General features: G+C 34.6%; 2 protein-coding genes and 1 pseudogene across 4 annotated transcripts in view; 1 reads left to right on the top strand and 2 right to left on the bottom strand.

Annotated features, from left to right (window-relative positions):
- The window catches only part of LOC145256292 (uncharacterized), a 30,196-nt gene extending 24,485 nt beyond the window's left edge, over nucleotides 1-5,711 (bottom strand). The window contains exon 1 of one of the 3 annotated variants that reach the window (XM_080115007.1): nucleotides 5,545-5,711. The gene's annotated coding sequence lies outside the window, so the exon portion shown is untranslated. Of the gene's footprint in view, nucleotides 1-5,008; nucleotides 5,355-5,544 lie in introns of those variants that run through there. The other 2 variants (XM_080115011.1, XM_080115009.1) reach the window with 2 other exon arrangements.
- Nucleotides 5,712-15,526: 9,815 nt separating this feature from the next.
- LOC145256596 (U2 spliceosomal RNA) lies at nucleotides 15,527-15,663 on the top strand (annotated as a pseudogene).
- Nucleotides 15,664-16,057: 394 nt separating this feature from the next.
- LOC145256294 (uncharacterized) overlaps nucleotides 16,058-20,000 on the bottom strand; it is a 34,599-nt gene continuing 30,656 nt past the window's right edge. The window contains exons 5-6 of the mRNA XM_080115012.1: nucleotides 19,378-19,518; nucleotides 16,058-16,373 (exon numbers count right to left, since the gene is read on the bottom strand). Coding sequence (XP_079971138.1) covers nucleotides 16,206-16,373; nucleotides 19,378-19,518 — 309 coding nt within the window. The 3' untranslated portion in view covers nucleotides 16,058-16,205. The remainder of the gene's footprint in view (nucleotides 16,374-19,377; nucleotides 19,519-20,000) is intronic.

Here is a 20,000-nt window from a genome sequence, read left to right on the forward strand (position 1 = left end):
GTTTCCATTCTTATTAAAATCTAAAATGATTTTGTTTTGTTTCTGGCAACTCCGTGCACGTTCTTATAATTATTTCACCTTTGGCAAAAGGTTGACAAGTCAACTCCATTTCCAAAAGTTTAACACTTTTGTTATTTTCGTTTTATTAAAATCTAAATGATCTTGTGGTGGTGGTGGTGGTGTTGTTGTTGGTGTTGGTGTTGTTGTTGTTGTTGTTGTTGTTGTTTCTTCACTCCGTGCGTCTTCTTATAGTTGTTTTGCTTTTTCGCCAAAGGTTGACAGGCCAACCTCGTCGGCCAAAGCTGGACACTTTTGCCATTTTCATTTTTATTTAAATCGAAATGATTTTGTTTTACTTTTGATAACTTCGTATATCCTATCTGCTTTTGGCAAAAGGTTAGCAGGTCAACTCCGCTTGCAAAAGATTGTCATATTCATGAAATTTAAAATCTAAATGATTTTGTTTTTCTTTTAACAACCCCATTGTTTACTTCAACGTGTGCTTTTCTTCGTTTTCAATGATTTTCACAATCTGTTATTTACTCAAATTAAAATGAATCAGTAATTTGAAAATTAATTATTTTCACATTTAAGTTAGTCCATCTTTACCTGCCTAATTAATTAAAGATCTGATTAATTTAACCAGTCCAACGTTCCTTTTATATAATGATAGAAGTGGGTGAATATGTAAGAATTAAACAGGAATTACCTGTTTAAAAGTTTTTTTAGATTTATCTATGACTAGCTTAAAGATTCCGTATTCATAATTATAGAGTCATTTTTTTATTGAATATATATATATAATTAAACAGGAATTACCTGTTTAAAAGTTTTTTTAGATTTATCTATGACTAGCTTAAAGATTCCGTATTCATAATTATAGAGTCATTTTTTTATTGAATATATATATATATATATATATATATATATATATATATATATATATATATATATATATATATATATATATATATAATATTTGCGGACTGTTATCATATATTAGTCAGCAAATATATTATGTACTGGTGTTGTTAATATATATATATATATATATATAAATATATATATATATATATATATGATATAATATAAAGCTGAATGTGTGTGTGTGTGTGTGTGTGTGTGTGTGTGTGTGTGGTCACGAATAGGCTCCCATATGGTTGACTATTTTAAACAACTGATTACATATAATGATAGAAGATATATCGAGACACAGGAATGGGTATGTTTGATCTGGCAGAACAGTGGTTCATTAAAATTGTGGGGTCTGCGTTAAAGATTTCGTATTCCTAATTACAGAGATAATTTTTTTTATTGAATATATATATATATATATATATATATATATAGTTGAGATGGTAATTAGTAAAAACTGAAGAAAGTGCTCAATACTGTTGTAGAGCAAATATGCGTTTTTTTTATTACTGTATCTTTCTGTTAAGTTACATTATTGTTTCGGCTATTTTAAAAATCTGTTTGCATATAATGATAGAAGATATATTGAGACACAGGAATGGGTATGTTTGATCTGGCAGAACAGTTGATTTTATCATACTGTTGATTTTATAGGTTGAACCTTTCAGCTGGTGTGGTTATAGAACTTCTCAAATTCACTTTTGATATTAGGCTAAGGTACTAATGTTGGTCAAAATCGCCTGTTCCTTCTTTCACCGGATTATTTTGATTATCGATTTCATTCACTCTTTCACTCTTTCATCCCAAAATAGCGAACATTTCTGTAAAAGTCTGAGGACGCTACAGACGGCCAAAAAAAAACGGCCGAGTAGCCGAAACAATAATGTAACTTAACAGAAAGATAGGGTGATAAAAAATAAAAACGTATATATATATTAATATTTTTTTTTACAAAAAAAAAAAAGAATGCTAAATTGAAGAAAAGGTGAAAGGAGAGTCCACGTTCAAATCACTTTGCCTATTTTGGGTCTAAACACGTGAAATTTTAAATGATGGTTACTTGGACATGGATCAAACGTTTTAATTTCATTTGAGTCCAAAACAACGAATGTTAAGGGGTCAAAATTCAGGTCAAAGTTAAAGAAAATTGACGTATTGTCTCTGTATGGTCTCTACCAAATTACTCAGCCAATTTTTGGTCTAAACATTTGAAATTTTACATAAAGGGTATTCCGACAGAAACCAAGTTTTTAATCGGTTTTTGACCGAAAATTTGGCTGCCAAGTGGTCAAAGTTGAAAGAGTGGACTTTTTCAGACTCTAGCAAACTCCTCCGCCAACTTTGAAATTTTAGATGTAGATTACTTGACATGAATCACACGTTTTAATATATATATATATATATATATATATATATATATATATACATATGCACATAAAGTTATGAACAGTACATAGGGCCCGAGCAAAACCGGGCTGAACTGCTAGTCCCTTTAAAAATGAATTTAAAAAAAACAGAAAGAAACTGAGATACGTGCCTGCGAGTATTATGTTTTTGTAAACAGTTCACTTCTTGTAAGTAAAAAAAAGTACTCGAGCTGAGATCGAAACTAAACCCCAAGACAGTAAGTCAAGTACGATAACCATGACGCTAGCTTGACATGATTTTAAAAAATTATTTTCAAACCTACTTATGCTTGACATAAGGAATCCATCATATCAATGATCCATGCATGCGCAGTCGTGAAACAATTGACAAACAGATAAAAATCCGAATGAATTCAAGTAGCAATTTTTCAATTTGACTCCTTAGCAGCCCGTTTTTTTATGAAAACTGATTAAAAAGTTTTCCACATGTCTGAATAGCATATATATTAAATTTCAAGTTTGTAGATAAAATAACTGAGTATATAGGTTGAGCAATGCCCTCACGCACATTCTTAATTTTATAGATATATAAATAGACAAGCTGGTTTCAATGACAACAGTGTTTGTGATAGACATGATACAAGCAAGGGCAGTCAGACGGTCCGTAGTGCTTTATATAGATAAATATATAATTTTAACTTAAGGGAAAGGTTTTCTCGTGTTTGACTTTTATTGTTTTAAATATTCCTCTAAATATGAAAGAAACTACTTTATTTAAGCAATATCCTCACTGAAAAAAAAAATAATAAAGAGAGTTAGATATACAGGTTGATTGTTTTGGTTGTTTTGGTTTTACGGCATATCAACCCTTTTTAGGTTATTTAATGCCGAATTAAGTGATTTTGAAGAACAATTTCTTAATAGAATATATTTGTATTTTTCAAATCTATTTCTATTTAACCCATAGTTGGGACCCTAACAGGTACTACCACTCCAGGTCAGAATGGAGTTGGGAGCAATGACAATTAAGGGAGGGCTCCACACTCCCCAAAGCTCGACATCTGGGGCCTTACCATCAGATATAGTTTAAGGTCCAGGGATATACAGCGAACAGAAAAAATATATTTTTTTAATTTCTAAGTCTAACTGGATTTGTAAACTGAGTTTGTCCTAAAACGGTGTTGCATAAAAGAATCGGTATTCTGTATTTCTTGCCTACAAACAAAGCATATTGCCATTGGAACGTAAGGGGCGACTATTTGGGATCGTGTCTAACAAGAAACTGTGGGGAGTTGAGCCGCGATTTATCCTCATATTAGATTTAAACTTCTATAGATTAGTACCACCAGGAAAGTTTGAAAAACCAACTTTCATTAATTAATTTTCTAATAAAATAAACAAAAACGATGCGGCCTCTATTCCGAAACTTCCTCAATATTCGAGTAAACACATTGACAACACTCGTTTAGCTCAAACCACTGCCAACAATTCCCCTGCTTTATATCTGCCTAAGATAAAACGCAAAATCCATGAATAAAGTTTCTTTGCTAAAACTGCTCGTCTCTGGAACTCTATACCGCAGGGCTACTTACAAGCTAGCTACAATATAGTAACTCAAGTTCTTGTCGAGATGTCCCCTTAAGTAATCAAATTCTATCCAATTCATATCACTACTCATCATTACAGTAATTGGGCGTAGTAGCTAAATTGATTAAGGTCGTCTATTTCCTTTGACGCCGACAAGCAATGATTCGAGTAATTTGTGCGATCGCCATGTTAATATTAAGATTAGAAACAGATTTTATTCAAGATAATGTCGTTAACAATATTTACTGTAACAATTAAAATTAACTTTCAAAGTACTACTAAAGCAAAAAAAATAAAACATAAATTCGTTTAAAAAAAAACGGGATAGTTTAAAATATACATGAAAGTATTTATGGAATAAATATTTAAGCAATTTACATTCGTTTTACAAGTACATGCATGGAATGAGCTCCGACGAACTTCATTTCACTGCTCATCGAAGAAATACAACTGGATGATTAAAATTATAACTTTTTTTAAGCAGATTTACTATGACGTATCATGACGTAGATAACAGATAATGGCTTGAGAAAGTTACTATGTGTGATCGCCGCGAATATCATTTTCCCCACTTACTACAACATTGTCGCTTCCAAGTCCAATCTAAACAAGTATTTTTCCACCACTACCCATAATAACAGTGTTGTTTCATCTGACACTTATTAACTCCTATTCTCAAGTGGTCTTCGGACCGTGATAAGCGGCGAATCTCTTGTAAAAAAAATTTTAATGTGAACCTTAGAAAAATATAGATTTTTGCATGATCATCTGTCATACAAAATAAAGGTAAATACACCCGAAAACTCGACAAGCAGTAAAACTCCACCCACATACAGGAGAGATCCCTATATGTAAGAATGTTTTCTACTCCAATAGTTTCTTTCCCAAGAACTGCTAGACTTTGGAACCCTGTTCCTGATTCCTTCTTTCCCAACTGTACTGACATGCAGAAGTTCAAGTGCAATCTGAACAGACATCTTGCTGCTCAATTGTCTGCATAGTATCCCTGCAACTTATGGCCCCGATAGTAGCTCTTTTACATCAAAGTGGCACTGTGCCCTTTTTTGGAAGTGAAACTGGAACCAAAAATAGATACCCCCCCCCAAAAAAAAAGAAAGAAAGAAATCAGTAACCCTTACCTTTAATTGTCCTAAAGCAAAAATAATGACGTTTTTTTGTTTCACAAACTGTTTTTGAAAGCGAATGTTGCACAAAATATGTTTTAATTACGAAAATCTTCAATGTTTACTTGCTTTTTTGTTTTTCGAAATTTTTAAAATTACATCATCTATGACAAGTATTCGTTGACTTCCTTCATTGAAAATTCTGATTGACTTAAAATCCAGTGATTGTCTACAATACTGGTCAGTTTAATTCCGTTATGTATAGGCAAACCTGGTGATGCTCGGAGCAAAGCATGGATGTATGGGTCATAAGGCGCAAATATCAACACTGTTATAATCAAATTCTACTGAATGTCCGCCACTACTAATTATTACAGAGTTATTGCTCCTGACACTCATTAATTCATATTCTCGAGTGGCTTTCGCGTCTTGATAAGCGAAAAGGTTTTAACTGTGTTAACTCTGAAAACCATAGAAAAATATAAATCTTTGCACGCGCACCTGTCATACAAAAGAAAAGGTAAACCAAAAAAGAAACCAGAAAACCTTACCTTAAATTGTCCTAAAGCAAAAATTTTTTTTTCGCAAGATGTGTAACAAAAATACGAAAATCTCCAATGTTTACCTGCTGTTTTATATATATATATAAATTATTCAAATCTCATCATCCATGACGAGAATTCGTTGACTTCCTTTACTGAAAATTTCTCATTTATTTAAATTTCAGGGAGTGGCTACGATACTGGTTAGGTTAGTTATGTGAGGTGACACCCGGAGCAAATCATAGCAGTACGTACGCTTCATAAGACGTAAATATCTATATATTGCCCAGTCGTAAAATACGCTTAAATATGATATTTTAATTAATGTAGATTTCGTATTATACTAGCATCGATGCCCGGCGTTGCCCGGGTTTTGGGAGGTATGTGTTGAGCAAAAAAACAAAAAACAAAAACAAAAGGTGTAGTAGGAAGGCAGGTCCGAACCTGTACCGTGAAGGAGGAAAATAATGAGAAAAACGTGACTTCTTTTTAATTTTCACACTTTTGCATTGGTTTTCTCCGGCTAATACCCAAATATAAAATTTCGCACGGGTTCGAATACCCTATATATAAAGTTTCATGTCTGTAGCCCAAACTGACAGAGGGGTTGGGTAGGCAATTCTTTTTAAATATATATATATATATATATATATATATATATATACATATATATATATATATATTTCTATACGCATTCATAAACATATATAGAAAGTGGTGTGTGTTTACTATAAACTTTTACACAAATATTACGCAAGTGTAAATCATGTAGAATATTTGCATGAATATAATTACACGTAATGGCGTAATGGTTAACTAAAGATGATGATTCCATAAATAAACCGAAAAGACGAATATGGAATTAATTTAAATTAATGTATAAAGAATATACAAATGTTTTGCTTGTGAATGAAATTCCACGACCTATATAACAAAGTTGTATTTTTTTTTTAATAAATGGAAAAAAGGGGGTTTCATGTAAATATCAACACAAACACATATAGGAGTAAAGTGTGTGTGTTATTTTGTGTGTTACGCTTACATCTTTTTTCTTCCGAGTAACAGTCGTTTAATTGTTATGACCTTCTATATTTGTAATAAATAATTTAGCCAAAAATTCTTCATAAGTTTTAGCTCAAGTGTTTTATATGTATATATATATATATATATATATATATATATATATATATATATATATATATATATATACTAGCAGTTCAGTCGAGCTTGGCTCGGACCCTATGTACTGTTCGTAACTTTATGTGCATATCTATATATTTATAAAAGTACAAATGTCTGTCTGTCTGTATACATTTCACTACCAAAAACTCTGTCAATTTCCGGCCAGAAGCATGGTGCCAATGTTGATAACATGCCCTTTCTCCAGCACTTTATTTTTGATAACGTAGTCGTGCCACTTGATGCATATAATGGAACTGATGCATCGTTTGGGGAAACGCTCCCGAAGCTGCACTTTTTTACGCCGCATAACACAGACCTTCGATCTATAAAGAAAAGTAGTTACCACTACCGCTTTGTTGCAAGTCGCAGTGAGTTGTTCTTCCACACACGTTTCTGAAACCGATCAACGTTGGCTGTCCACATCCCTGGCGACTGAAGCATCAATGGAGAAAACGCTTCCAAAATTTGTGAAGTGCTCAACTGTGATCAGTACAATTTAATTAATGGTGACGCTTGGACGTGGAAGGTTTCGTTCGGAGACTCCTAATACAGCACTGCAGGTTACTTGGGGCTGATTGTTAAGGCAAATGATTTTGCTGTATCTGGAACGCAGTTGAGGACTGCTTGCAAAGCAAGTTCACTGTGTGCCGAGAGAGCACAGTCGTCGCCAAAAAAGCAGCTTTATCTCTTTCCGGGTCCTGGTATGAGCCAGAAGTCTACGAAGGTTCAAAACCGCACATAAATCCCCTTCCGAGAGATCCTCCTAAGCCTTCCTATGCATCATGCCGAAGAATATGGCGAAGAAGGTTGGCGTAAAGACGCAACCATGATTGACGACATTTTCAATGGGAAAAGAATCTGAGAGATTAGCGCCATGCTTCATCTGATTCATCTAAACCACGTGCAACTATCGCAGGATTTTAAGGAGCTTTGATGGGAGGCCAAGCCTTACAAGGATCGCCCACAGCAGATTCCAACTGACTGTGTCAAACGCCTTGGTTATATCTATGAATTCTGCATAGAGAACCATGTTCTGCTCCCTGACTTTTCTTGAACTTGTCAAAGGACAAATATAATATCGAAAGGTCTTCTATTTGCTTGGGATTCGCATTTGCATACTAACAGGTTTTCCTCGGAAATTGATAGCATGTCTGTCCAGCAGGATCGGGGGTTAGGATCTTGCCTGCAATGGGTAGCAGTGTTGCACAAATAAAATTAAATCAGTCTGATCCCCCTTGTTATTATACAGAGAGACGATGACTGTATTACGAAGATCTTTTGAAACAACACCTCTTTCCCAGCAACTCTGTGAAAGCGTCGTGAGTTTGACAAATATGTGTTACCCTCATGCTTATACAAAATACATCGACTCCAGTTGAGCTATTTGATAGCAGCTCCCACTTCTCTATTTTCACTGCTTGCTGGGGAATCGTCTTGATTTCCTCTTCCTACATCCGACTTTTGGCTGAAATAGGTGTCTATAATGCTATGTCCAGAGATTGAGGGTTTATTCTTTTTTGTGAGAAGATTACTGCCGTCTGATGACTGTAAAAGAGTTTGCGTGCCTGGAAGAATGCTCGACTATTTCTAGTATCTGCGTAACACTGAGTGTGTTCGGTAAGGGCTGTCCATCACTTGTTCCGCCTTGCTCTTACCTTGTTCTCGATTGTATGCATGCATTGTTGCAAGCAGCTTTTGTTGTATGGTTGTCTAGTTTCGATTGTACCTTCTCAAAAGAATAGCGTTTCTTCTGTAAGAAACTTTGTATGCCGGCATCACTCTCAACCAATCAGTTTCTATTTTTCCTGGTCTAGTAACCTGCTATTTCAGCCGTTGTCTGGTGGAGAATAGTGTTCAATCGTTGCCGCTAAACCTATGTTTCCTCTTCTACTAAAATATTCTCTTCAACGTCCATATGGTCTTTGCATTAAAGTCATTAATGACGAGGATCTTGTCTTTCATGTTTACTTGCCCGAGGTATTTCCTCAACTTTGTGCAGAAGTCCTACCTCCTCGAGGTAGGATCCACCAGTATAAATAACAATGAAAGTGATATAACTGTCATCGTGTGGAGGGGGTTAAGGTTAGGGTTAGACGGAGAGACACGAGGCACTCAGAATGTCTAATGAGAAACATCTGGACCCTACTAGCGATGCAGCTCTTCAACGTGAAGCCAAGCCCAGATAGTATGCGTTCCTATTTCCCTTTTCCAGACTAGTACAGTCTATAGACTGCTCCCTGAATAACGTCGTCTATCCAAAGATCCTCTTCGCAGGGTTTCACAAGCCTCGCTTCGCTAATGGCTGCAATATGGATGCCAAGTCTAGCAAGTTATCTGAACACTACGACTGTGCTTATCTGAGTCGACTGTTGTCTACAGAATCTTCTATAATATATATATATTCAAGCATGCTCATTTCAGCATTGCTGATGTTATCGTTGTTATCATTCTTACCACTTGAACGAGATGCCTGTTGATCGCGGTTAGCCAATCAGGTGGAAATTTAGACGTGCGTTGTTTGGGCCACCTTTTATAGATTGGTCGCCATTCGGGACAGGTAGCGCTATCTTTAAAGTTCCTTCCGTATCACTGTAAAACATTCCTTACCGCTTGCGTTTAGTAGGTTTAGAGTGAAGATACGTGCGCGCAGACCAACTTCACTCGTTAGGCTCCGCATCGACCACAGTGGCTCATCGGGCTGATAGCGCAGCGGCAAGTTTTAAGCTGTAGGTTTCATACCAGAATGTGCTTCTCCTGCCTCAACAATTTTCCTAGAATTCACGAGGACAGTTACTCAGATATGTGGGTTGCTTCGTGAGAACTAGGGTGTATTCACATGCCGGTTGAGCTGCATGCCGTAGGTCTGGGTGCCAAGCTTCGTCCGAGTCTCTTGTGCTTCAGCATACGAGGTCGCCACGTGGAAGCACCTCATAGGGCTTGGTGACAGAGAGGTTATTTACTTGCAGTAAGAGACTCACACACTTGGCACTCCTTTTTTTGCAGTTCTGCCAGCAAGCAGTAAGCACAGAAGTGACACGCGATAAGCACATAGACAATTGGCGCACCCTGATGGAGTACTGTTGCCATATCTAGGCGGGAGCTGCTCGAAGTACCCTGATCTGCATTGACAAAGTTCAAAACAAACTTCCTCATCTAATAGGCGACGCCCTTTTCTCTTTGTAACCTCGTTTTCACAGAAGAGAAATTGCGAGCATATGCCTGCTCTATCACTATTTTTAGGACAAGTAATCAACTCAGCGCAAATCTATGATTCCTCTTCGCCAATCGTTTACAAAAAGTACTCGTCCAGCCAAAATCACGATCAATAAATTCCCCCACTTTCGATCGCTGCCCAAACCTAAACATCGATTCCACAAGCAAAGCTTCTATCCTAGAATTTCCCGCCTGTCCAACTCCGTTCCGCTGGTCTGCTTTCCAGCTCACTACAATTTCATTGTCTTCAAGTCTTACGTAAACGGGTTTTTATTTTTTTTTTTAAATATTTATTAAACCGTCGTTGTAAATAATTACACAAAATTACCGCTACAAACTATTTTCACGCAACTGTCTCAGTGACTAATATATGCACATTAACCCTTATCCTCGTGTGGCTTCTGGCCTTAATATGTGGTAACCTCTTTGTAAAAAACAAAACCAAAAACAACAAAAAAGAAACATTAGACTTTCCATGTTAGGTATTTTGACACACACATAGATAGATAGATAGATAGATAGATAGATAGATAGTACATTTATGTCACTAGCTGGACAGCCAGCGTTGCCAGCTCGTACAATACGCTTAAAAATGATATTTGAATTTATTCAGATTGCGGAGGTATTATTACTGAGTTAATCCTCTATTGAATATTATATATTACAAGGTATAATTTGCCCGGTGGACTAATTTGCAAAATAAATAAATAAATAAATAAAAAGATAATAATAATGTCGTTCATCAAATTCTCTCTGTGTTTGTTTACAATATCACGTCAACTGATATGTGGGTTTTAATGACAAATGCTCTGGAGAAGTCACTTCTGATTAATGTTTACATTTAAGATATGCAAAAGGAAACAATGGTTTGCGGCGATTTTAAATGGTCCCTTTTCTTTTATCGAAAATTGAACCCATTAGCAAGAAAAAAAGAAAAAGAAAATGGTAGGGTAGACTCGAGGTTGAACACGGGATAATTCGGAATAATCTATCACTGAGCTATACTTCCAGACGTCAATAATTCTATTTTTCATAAGAACAAATACTTTGGCAATAGTTTATCATCTCTCTTGCCGGTGTAATATATAAAAAATCCCTTGTAAAAATTCTTCTTTTTATTTATGAGAACAAATTTGATTTTAGGATCGGAGTTTTCAGATTTTCGATACTTATCGGATGAATTTCTGTATAAAACATATCTAAGAACACTGCCAGACATATAAATTAGCTTTGTGCGAAATTTGCAAAAGATAGGCTTAGTAGTTTGGGAACCTATAAGGAAGGAACACACACACACACAAAGTGACTTTTGTAGATATATAGCATGTATATATTATACAGATGTGTATAATAAGTGACGGATAACGCTGAAAAATATCGGATGCATTAGTGATGACATCAACCTACATTTGATCGAGAGTTCGGGGCATTGAAAAATGACTTAAAACGAGAACAATAGGACGACCTACATTCTTGATCCCGGTTGGAATTGCGTAAACGCAACACAAAAGACAAAGCAATGCAAATGGAGCTCAACAAGGATAAGGTCGGCAGCGATCGAACAGTGAAGGACTTCATACTATCGGCGGCTTATTAAAAACATTCATATATCGCTGAGCCGTTAGTCGGTCAAACAAAGAAGCATGCACGTTTTCAATGGGGCGACGCATGTCAGATTGTCTTTGATGAACTGAGAAAGAAGCTCGCAAGTATGGCAATGCTGGCTTTTCCTGATCCAGATAAGGACTACAGACTGCGTACAAATGCGTCCGATCATTCGAGTGTCATAAATAATCTAGGATCAGTGGGCGGGTAGGTGTATCAGAATTTTTGTAGGAATTTTTGACACCCCTAACACGAAACTGCGAATAAAATATAAAAATCTCGTAATTTCTCTGTTAAAAGTGGGTTATTTATTTTCTTTATGGATTATACTTCCAAAATAAAATATTAAAGTTGTTTTAAAAGTAATAGAAATATTTATTTATTTTTTTAAAACAGTAATGAATTTTCCGAACTCAATATGTTTCAATTTTTAAACTTTAAAAATCTATCAAAATGTTTCTATTGATTCTATTTTTACGATATTTTCAGGGTCTATGTGAAATGTTATGCTCTTTCCAATAAACCGAATATAATATTTTAGACAAACGTTGTTTTTTTTAATTCACGCCCCCCATTTTCAAGTTTCTATTAAAAAGTAAATAATTAATTTATGTTTCAAAGTCTTATATATCACAAATTGAAGAGAAAAGGTCAATAAATAATATATTCAAATTTAAAACAAAAAAAACCCGTTTTTTTTTAGAAATTTACCTGTAAAGTCTGAAGTTTAAAACCTTTTTAAAAAAAAAAAACACATTGTTTTTTTTGTGTTTTTTTTAATGAAACCATGGTCCTTGCTCCTTTAATTGAAAAAAAATTAGGGCTTGAATTACATTTTTCGAGGAGTTATAAGTTTGGAAAGACAGGGGGTCGAATAATTCACGCCTCTCATTTTGAAGTGTCTATTAAAAAGTAAATAATTAATTTATGTTTCAAAGTTTTATATATCACAAATTGAAGAGAAAAGGTCAATAAATAATATATTCAAATTTAAAACAAAAAAAAACGTTTTTTAGAAATTTACCTGTAAAATCCGAAGTTTAAAACCTTTTTTAAAAAAAACCACATTGTTTTTTTGTTTTTTTTTGTTTTTTTTAATGAAACCTTGGTCCTTGCTCCTTTAATTGAAAAAAAATTAGGGCTTGAATTACATTTTTCGATGAGTTATAAGCTTGGAAAGATGGGGTGGAATTATTCACTATTTTCACGAAATTTCTGATACACCTAGTGGGCGGGTAAAGACGTAAGAAAAACTTATTTAATTTTATCCCATAATTTGAGTAACATACAGCCGATATGGTCAACTGTGCCCTTCATAAATGAAATTATTACTTGCATAGTGCAACGTCCACTATCTATGCAGATCATAGACTACTGAAATACTTCTTGACCTTACTAATACAAAATAGGAAAACACATACGTGGGTTTTAATTATGGGTGGAAATAATTGCATCATAAAGGGTAAAGACGATGTTTATGCGGATCTTTTGTCACACTCTGGTTTTGAGGTTAGACAATAATGTTCCACTGTAAGAAATAGACAGGAATTATCTTGTGAGTGAGATAAACCCGAATCCGTTCGAACCAAAAGAGTTTATAACATATAAGAATACGGAGGACCCATTGGTAAAACACGAACGCCCCCACGTTATTGAGTATAGATAAAATTAAGGACCAGGAAGAGGTTAAGGAAATTCGAGATTTCTAAGACGTGAATGAAAAACCGTAAAGCGTCCAAAATGTAATGGACGAAGTAGTATATTATTTGTTGCAACCTGACAACGAACCATTGATTCAATTTGTTGCACTTTAGGAAAAGTGTGACGAGCATGCGCCGAAGCGCTCAACAAGTGTTTGTCAGTGTGTTAGTCGGGTCTACGTTCGGCGAAGATGAGTTCGTTCAAGAGCTATAAAATGCCGCCGCCGCCGAGTCGTTCGGTGAGTAACTGCCGAGGTTGCTCTGGTAACGTGTTGTGTTGTGTCATTTCGACGAAGTTGTTCGTGTTCGCATCAACGGAGGTGCTCGGATTCGAATTGACGGAGTTGTATAGAATCGTGTCGGATCGCATTGACAAAATTTACGGGACTGTGTTGGAGTGTGTGGACGGCATTGTTCGGGACTGTGTTGAGTCGTGTATACGACAGCGTTCGGTTTCCGTGTATTATCCAGTTGTTCTGCCACGTGTGATAATTTTTTTTTATCTCTCTTACCTCGTGATACAACAAAGAATGTTAATATCACGATGAAAATAGTCACATGGGCGTGGAAAACGTTTCATGTCATTAAAGATATTTCTGGTGTTGATTAATTAAGGTGGAAACTAAAACATATGTAATTGTATTCACTGTCAGACCAGAAATTTGAGCTAACAACAACAATAAATGCAAATGCGAAACTGGCATTAGATGATCCCGGATCCTACCCAAATACTCTTTCAAGTAACCGCTACATAGTAACATTTAGAGATAGGTACAGTGATTGGCCAGAGGCTTTTGATGTTCCAAATAAAATGGTAGAAACACTAGTGCATCTGTTGATTGACAAGATTTTTCCCAGATTCGAGACACCATGGCAACTTCTAACAGATAACGGGTCTGCAAAAAGTAAATAAGGTAATGGAAAAAGCATTAGAAAACCTTAGTATGCATCATGTGACCACGTCATTCTATCACCCTCAAAGTAATGGAACGAAAAACAAAAAAGCCAAAATGGCAACACCCAGTTAGTTTTAGGGTTGAAAGTCACTAAGCGATGCAAACTTTCGCCGTATCTATGCAAGGAACGTGTCAAGCTTGCCTAATGTATATCGTATTTTTCTCACTGTTTTCGGGTTTTGGTTTCGATCTCAGCTCGAGTATTTTTTTTTTTACTTAAAACAATACTCACATGCATATGTCTCAGCTTCTTGTTTTGCGTGACGTCATTTTTCAGTTTACATGCCTTGCCTCTCGGTCGTGACGACATGCTTTCAGATATACTTACCGAAGTTTCCCGGAACTACTAATCTCGGTGTATTTACAATGAATCAAGGGAGATCACTTTTTTTGTATGATTATGCTTTAATAAAATCAAAATTGCAACTAACAAAAACCCCAACCATTTTCCTAAATCGTTTTCATTTGAGAAATACTATTCCAATAAAGACAAACTATAAGGCAGCCCGGTACTGCCCGGTTGTACGAAACGCTTAAATATCACATTTTGTGGGTGCATATTTCATATATTAATTTATTATTATAGAGCCAATTTTCTATTCCTTATTCCCTGGCTAGTGCAGCATACTTTTCAGACTTGTAGACTTGGGCCTCATAAATCCTTTTCTCATATTACACTTAGTTCAATCAGAAGGATCTCTTTTGCTGTCTGAAAATGGACCACTAAATCTGGTCTTAATCAGAATTCTACTACCAAGATTTTGTTTGGATTCAAAATCATTAAAACATTTAATTGCTAGAAATCGTAAATGTGGATTTTTGTGTTGAAAACTACTTGCCTAACTTTCGTGACTTTTGGAATATGACATCTTCGTTCCGTGAAGTCCCTGCATCATAAATATTTTACTGTACTTTTATTTCTTTTTAAATTAACTCGACTTCTTATTAAGAACCGAATATTGTAAGTGTTATAAAAATTGTTGTTACAAAAAAAATCAGAACAGTTTTAGTTTAAACGTTTTTCTTTATTTTGCAATGTTAGTCTTACATTGCTGAAAATATAGTATTATTAGACAGAAATCATAAAATTGAAACAAAAATTAATGGAGTTTAGGAAATTTAAAAGACAGAAATGAACAAGTTAAAACACGGTCGAGATAAAACATTGGTTTACGTTGATTGGCCTATTACCTTAAAACTACTGATTGCTACAAAATATATGAATTATATGAGAAGCTTATTTATTACTGAGAAAATTGGAAAATTTTACTGTAAATATTTTTTAACAGTTTTTGGAATATTTTTCTGGTTTGCTCGGTGGGAGAGCAAATAAATATAGCTTTTCTTGGCCTTTTGGCCAAGATCAAAGTGTAGTATCTGTTCTTCCTATGCTGTACTTACGTTTGTAACTTTGTGATATAAAGTGGGGGATCACTTTTCTCTATTAATTTAATGTAAAATGATCACCCATTTTACAACCAGTAAGTCTCAAAGCCATTCAAGTCATTCTCCAGATCATTCAAGTTGTTTTTGAAGGGTTCCAGTTATTTTTTTTAAGCATTCAAGTCATTCTTAAGATCATTCAATTCATCCTTAAGTTCATTAAAATCATTCTAAGTCATTTACTTTTTATTTATTTAAGTCATTTCAGCCCAGTTTCGGTCATTTTAGTTTATCTTTAAGAATTTCATGTCAATCCTACATTCACGCATTCATTCATTAGAGAGCATTGTTTATATTATTTTTAACAGTATTTTTATATAATTCTTAACAGTTTTTTAATATATAATTTTTTAACAGTTTAAAAAATATTAATTTTTTACAGTTTTTTTTAATATTATTTTTAACAGTTTTTAAAAAATGTTATTTTTGGACAGTTTAAAAAAAATATGTTCAACTTCCTGAACAAAAGTAAGAGCAAAGTTTAAAGTTAGGATAATCAGCTCTAGTTAATGTGGTTGGGTTAGGTTGATATTAGTATTAGGATAGACGACTCTTGTTACAGGGGGTTGGTTCAGTTATGGTTTTCTGTGTACGGCGGTGGCTGCGCCTCCGTCGACTCATTTTTAAAAATGTTGTACGGGATTCCGGTGTTGGTTGGTAAATGGGGTAGAGGTATGCTGAAACCTGGTGCTGCAGTCATTGTGTGTTGAGGCGGTTGTTGAATAATAACCACAGGAGTCTGAAAATAGCAATAAAGAAATAGTTAATGATGTTATTAATGAACCTGTTTCATGATTTTCATGGAAGCAGGAACAGGGGTGGCAAAGGGTCTATTTCCAAAACCCAATGCAAATATTCATTTAAAAAGGAACCCCAACCTAATTAAAATTACTTATTAACAACTAGCATGGCGCCCGGCATTGACCGGTCGTCAATTACGATTAAATATGATAGTTTGCTTAATGTGTATTTAGTTTTTATTATTATATTATATTGAACCCAATATATAGTAATCATTTAAAAAGTTTAAAAAAAAAATGACTCAAGCGCCACCATCGGGAATCGAAACCAAAACGTTTAGCATACGATTTTTTTCTCTGCCTATAATGATTGAGTTATGAAGACACGCTTGCCGTAAGGCTAGAATTAAAACATGAACCAATAGCTCCTATGTTACTCATATATATTTGTAATGCCGTCGTTTGACCTTCTCCAGGCTAATTTCATTTTTAAATTTTCACATTTTACCGGTCTATAAACCCAAAATATATAGTTTCGCATGGGCTCGAATACCTGATATACGAAGTGTCATGTTTGTAGACCAAAAACTGTAGAATAAGTTTGGTAAGCAATTTTTTTAAACAAAATTATATACACATATATAAATACATATGGAAGTATTGTGTTTGCTATAAACCTATTGCGCAAATATTACGCAAGCATAAATCATGTAGAATATTTGCATTAATATAATTACAAGTAATAGTTAACTAACGATGATCATCACATAAGAAAACCGAAAGAACTAATAGGGAATTAATTAAAATGAATGTCCAAAAGAATATGCAAATAAGCTAGAACTAGATTAGCTAGTAAATGCAATTCAACGACTCATATATATAAAAAAAATTTATTTTATTTTTAAATAAATAGAAAAAAAAGGATTTTAATATAAATATCATTGCACGAAAAAGGCCCTTACTTCAATGATTTTACGAGGGGGGTCGTCATGCTTCCACCGGGCAACGCCGGTTAACGGGTCGTGCTAGTTAATTCTATATGTGTCGCAGTAGAGGAGTAGATGAGTTTGAATCTACTTACTTCGTTATTCACGATGTTTGGACACTTTTGAGTTATACACATTGGACACAGCGATGCAAAAACCCTGTTTTACGTCAGATAATGATCTGTCTTAAAATGATGGACACGGTTTTAGCTAGACTTATTTTCAGCGGAAATACTAATCAAAGTTCTTTCTTATTATCATATCCAAACTTTCAAATACATGCATTTTCAATTCTTTCGCTAAAAAAATACAAGAAACTTTTGTTTTTAATTCGTTGTTCACATTCAAAAGCTGCCTATAAACGGCAATTTAGTTTATATTTGCATATGTTTTTTTTTTGGGGGGGGGGGGGGCTTTCATCCCAATTATAATAAATAATTCTGTTAGGTTGACAAGAAGATTCTTGCAGAATTTTTAATTTTGATTTCAAATAATGCATTTTTTAAATAAGTTTTCGTTATAATACCTTTACATTATATATCATTTTAAAGAACGTTTTTCTTTCTATCTAATCGTTTAAATTACAATTGTTTTAAAACAATTTTCTCTCCTTTTCTGAACGTTAAATACAAAATCGAAAGAAAAAGCAAATTCGAAGAATTTTCTCATTTCAATTCAAGCTAGGCCGAAAAGATGTTGAAACAGCTGGCGATACCAACGAAGCGTGTGATCCAGGAACCACTACTGAACCAACAGCACAATGGTAGCTTAAGAAGATCCGTGGCGGCGACGAGAGTCTTGAAGATACTGAGCTGTTATCTCAACGTCTTTCTCACATAAGAGACGTTGCGAGCTGGTCTCTACTTCATCGTCAATTTCATGGCAAGTGCTCATCTGAGCTCCAATATATGATCCCTCTCGCCAAACTTTCACAAAAACACTCGTCTAGCTGAAACCACCATCAATAATTTCTCCGACTCTATATCTCTGCCTATTTGATATTCTTCAAGTTCAATGTAAAAAAATTCTCGATAAGCCGTCTCCTTACCAAATTTCCACTACTAACGATTGCTATGATAGTGTTTCTTTGACTACTGTACACTCATTAACTCTTATCCTCGACTGGCCTCCAGGCCTTGATAGGTGATGACTCCTATGTAAAAAAAAATATAATTAAAAATTCTATTTTTCTGCCAACTTCGAAAAATAACATTTTTTATCATTCTTCCAGCAATCTGGCTTTTTTTCACCAAAAACTCATGACCATTGACCACATTTTGAGTAGCAAGGTCAACGGATGTTGCCCAGGTTAAGAACAGTGATCTACTTCGATATTCACGATATTTGCATTCTTTTTTAAACATTGAATCGATATAAAAACCCTGCTATACTCGAGATAATGATTTGTAGTAAAATAATTAGGATGATTTGGGATAAAGTTATTGATTTTCACCGGAAATACTCATTTCCGTTAATCGATCACGTTGGCAGATTTTGTTAGCTTTTGTAAATGAGTGCGAACGTTTTATGTGGAGGTTTTATTCCAGCACAAATTTGTATTGTTGAATTAATTTTGTAATCAACATAATTGAAATCAATTCTCAGTTCACTAATCGACTATAGTAAATACCAAAATGAAAATTAAAACAAACCTGCATTGGTAAATTCCAACAAAAATCAATTAACAGAACGGAAAGCTTATATGATTTCTGATTTCAAAAGCGGGAAAATGAAAAAGTTAATTTTGTAATAAAAGAGAATGCCTAACATAATTGAAACGAATTTCCAATCCGATAATTGACTGTTGTATTAAAAAAAACGCACCATATATTAAAACAGTAAATTTTGCTGAGGAAAAAAGTCACTACTTGTTTGTTTAAACAATGACCGGTGCTGTGTGCGAAGGTCACGGTAAAACCGGTGCCGTCCAAAATTTCCTATTTACTTGCCTCTCCAGGAGGGCAGAGCTAGACACAAGGTCGGTTTTTAATGCGGGTAAATCCAGACAATTACTTACTGAAATTGTAGGAGAACAACAGCAACAAATTGAGGAAGATACAATAGCCAGAATAAATTCCAAACATATGAATGCTAGCCCAATTTTCGAGATGACGATGAACCTTTCCAAATCGACGAATGTATATTCGTACAGAATTACCTGTAAAAGAAAATGACGAAAAAATTTAATAATAAAAATTTTACAAAATGCGGGTGTGTCGCTTCAATATGCCATAATCTTGTTGACACAATGATTCTCGGTAGATCACCGAAGTTAAGCAACTTTGAGCCTGGTCAGTAGTAAAATGGGTGACCATTTAGATATAGCCGATGTATGAGGGAGGATGTTGATACCTAACTGCATGGAAAATCGTAATTACTTGGCTAACATATTTCTGAATATGAAAAAAAAAGAAAGGCTAAAATGGCGACATCCAGTTGTTTTTATGGTTGAAGTAACGTAATCGACGAAGACTCTTATCGTTTCTATGCAAATGAGACAGGTAAAATAAAAACGGTTGGACGAATTAGAAGAAGGCGTGCTACGTACGTAGTCGTGTGCAAGTTAACTTGAAAGAGTGTCGAGTTTTAGAGTTAGATGTTTTGACAACAGACTGTTGAGTTGTGAAGTTGGAAGATTTG

This window comes from Euprymna scolopes, chromosome 32 (assembly GCF_053919585.1).
Source record: "Euprymna scolopes isolate OS-2025 chromosome 32, ASM5391958v1, whole genome shotgun sequence".
In the NCBI taxonomy this organism is placed as follows: domain Eukaryota; kingdom Metazoa; phylum Mollusca; class Cephalopoda; order Sepiida; family Sepiolidae; genus Euprymna; species Euprymna scolopes.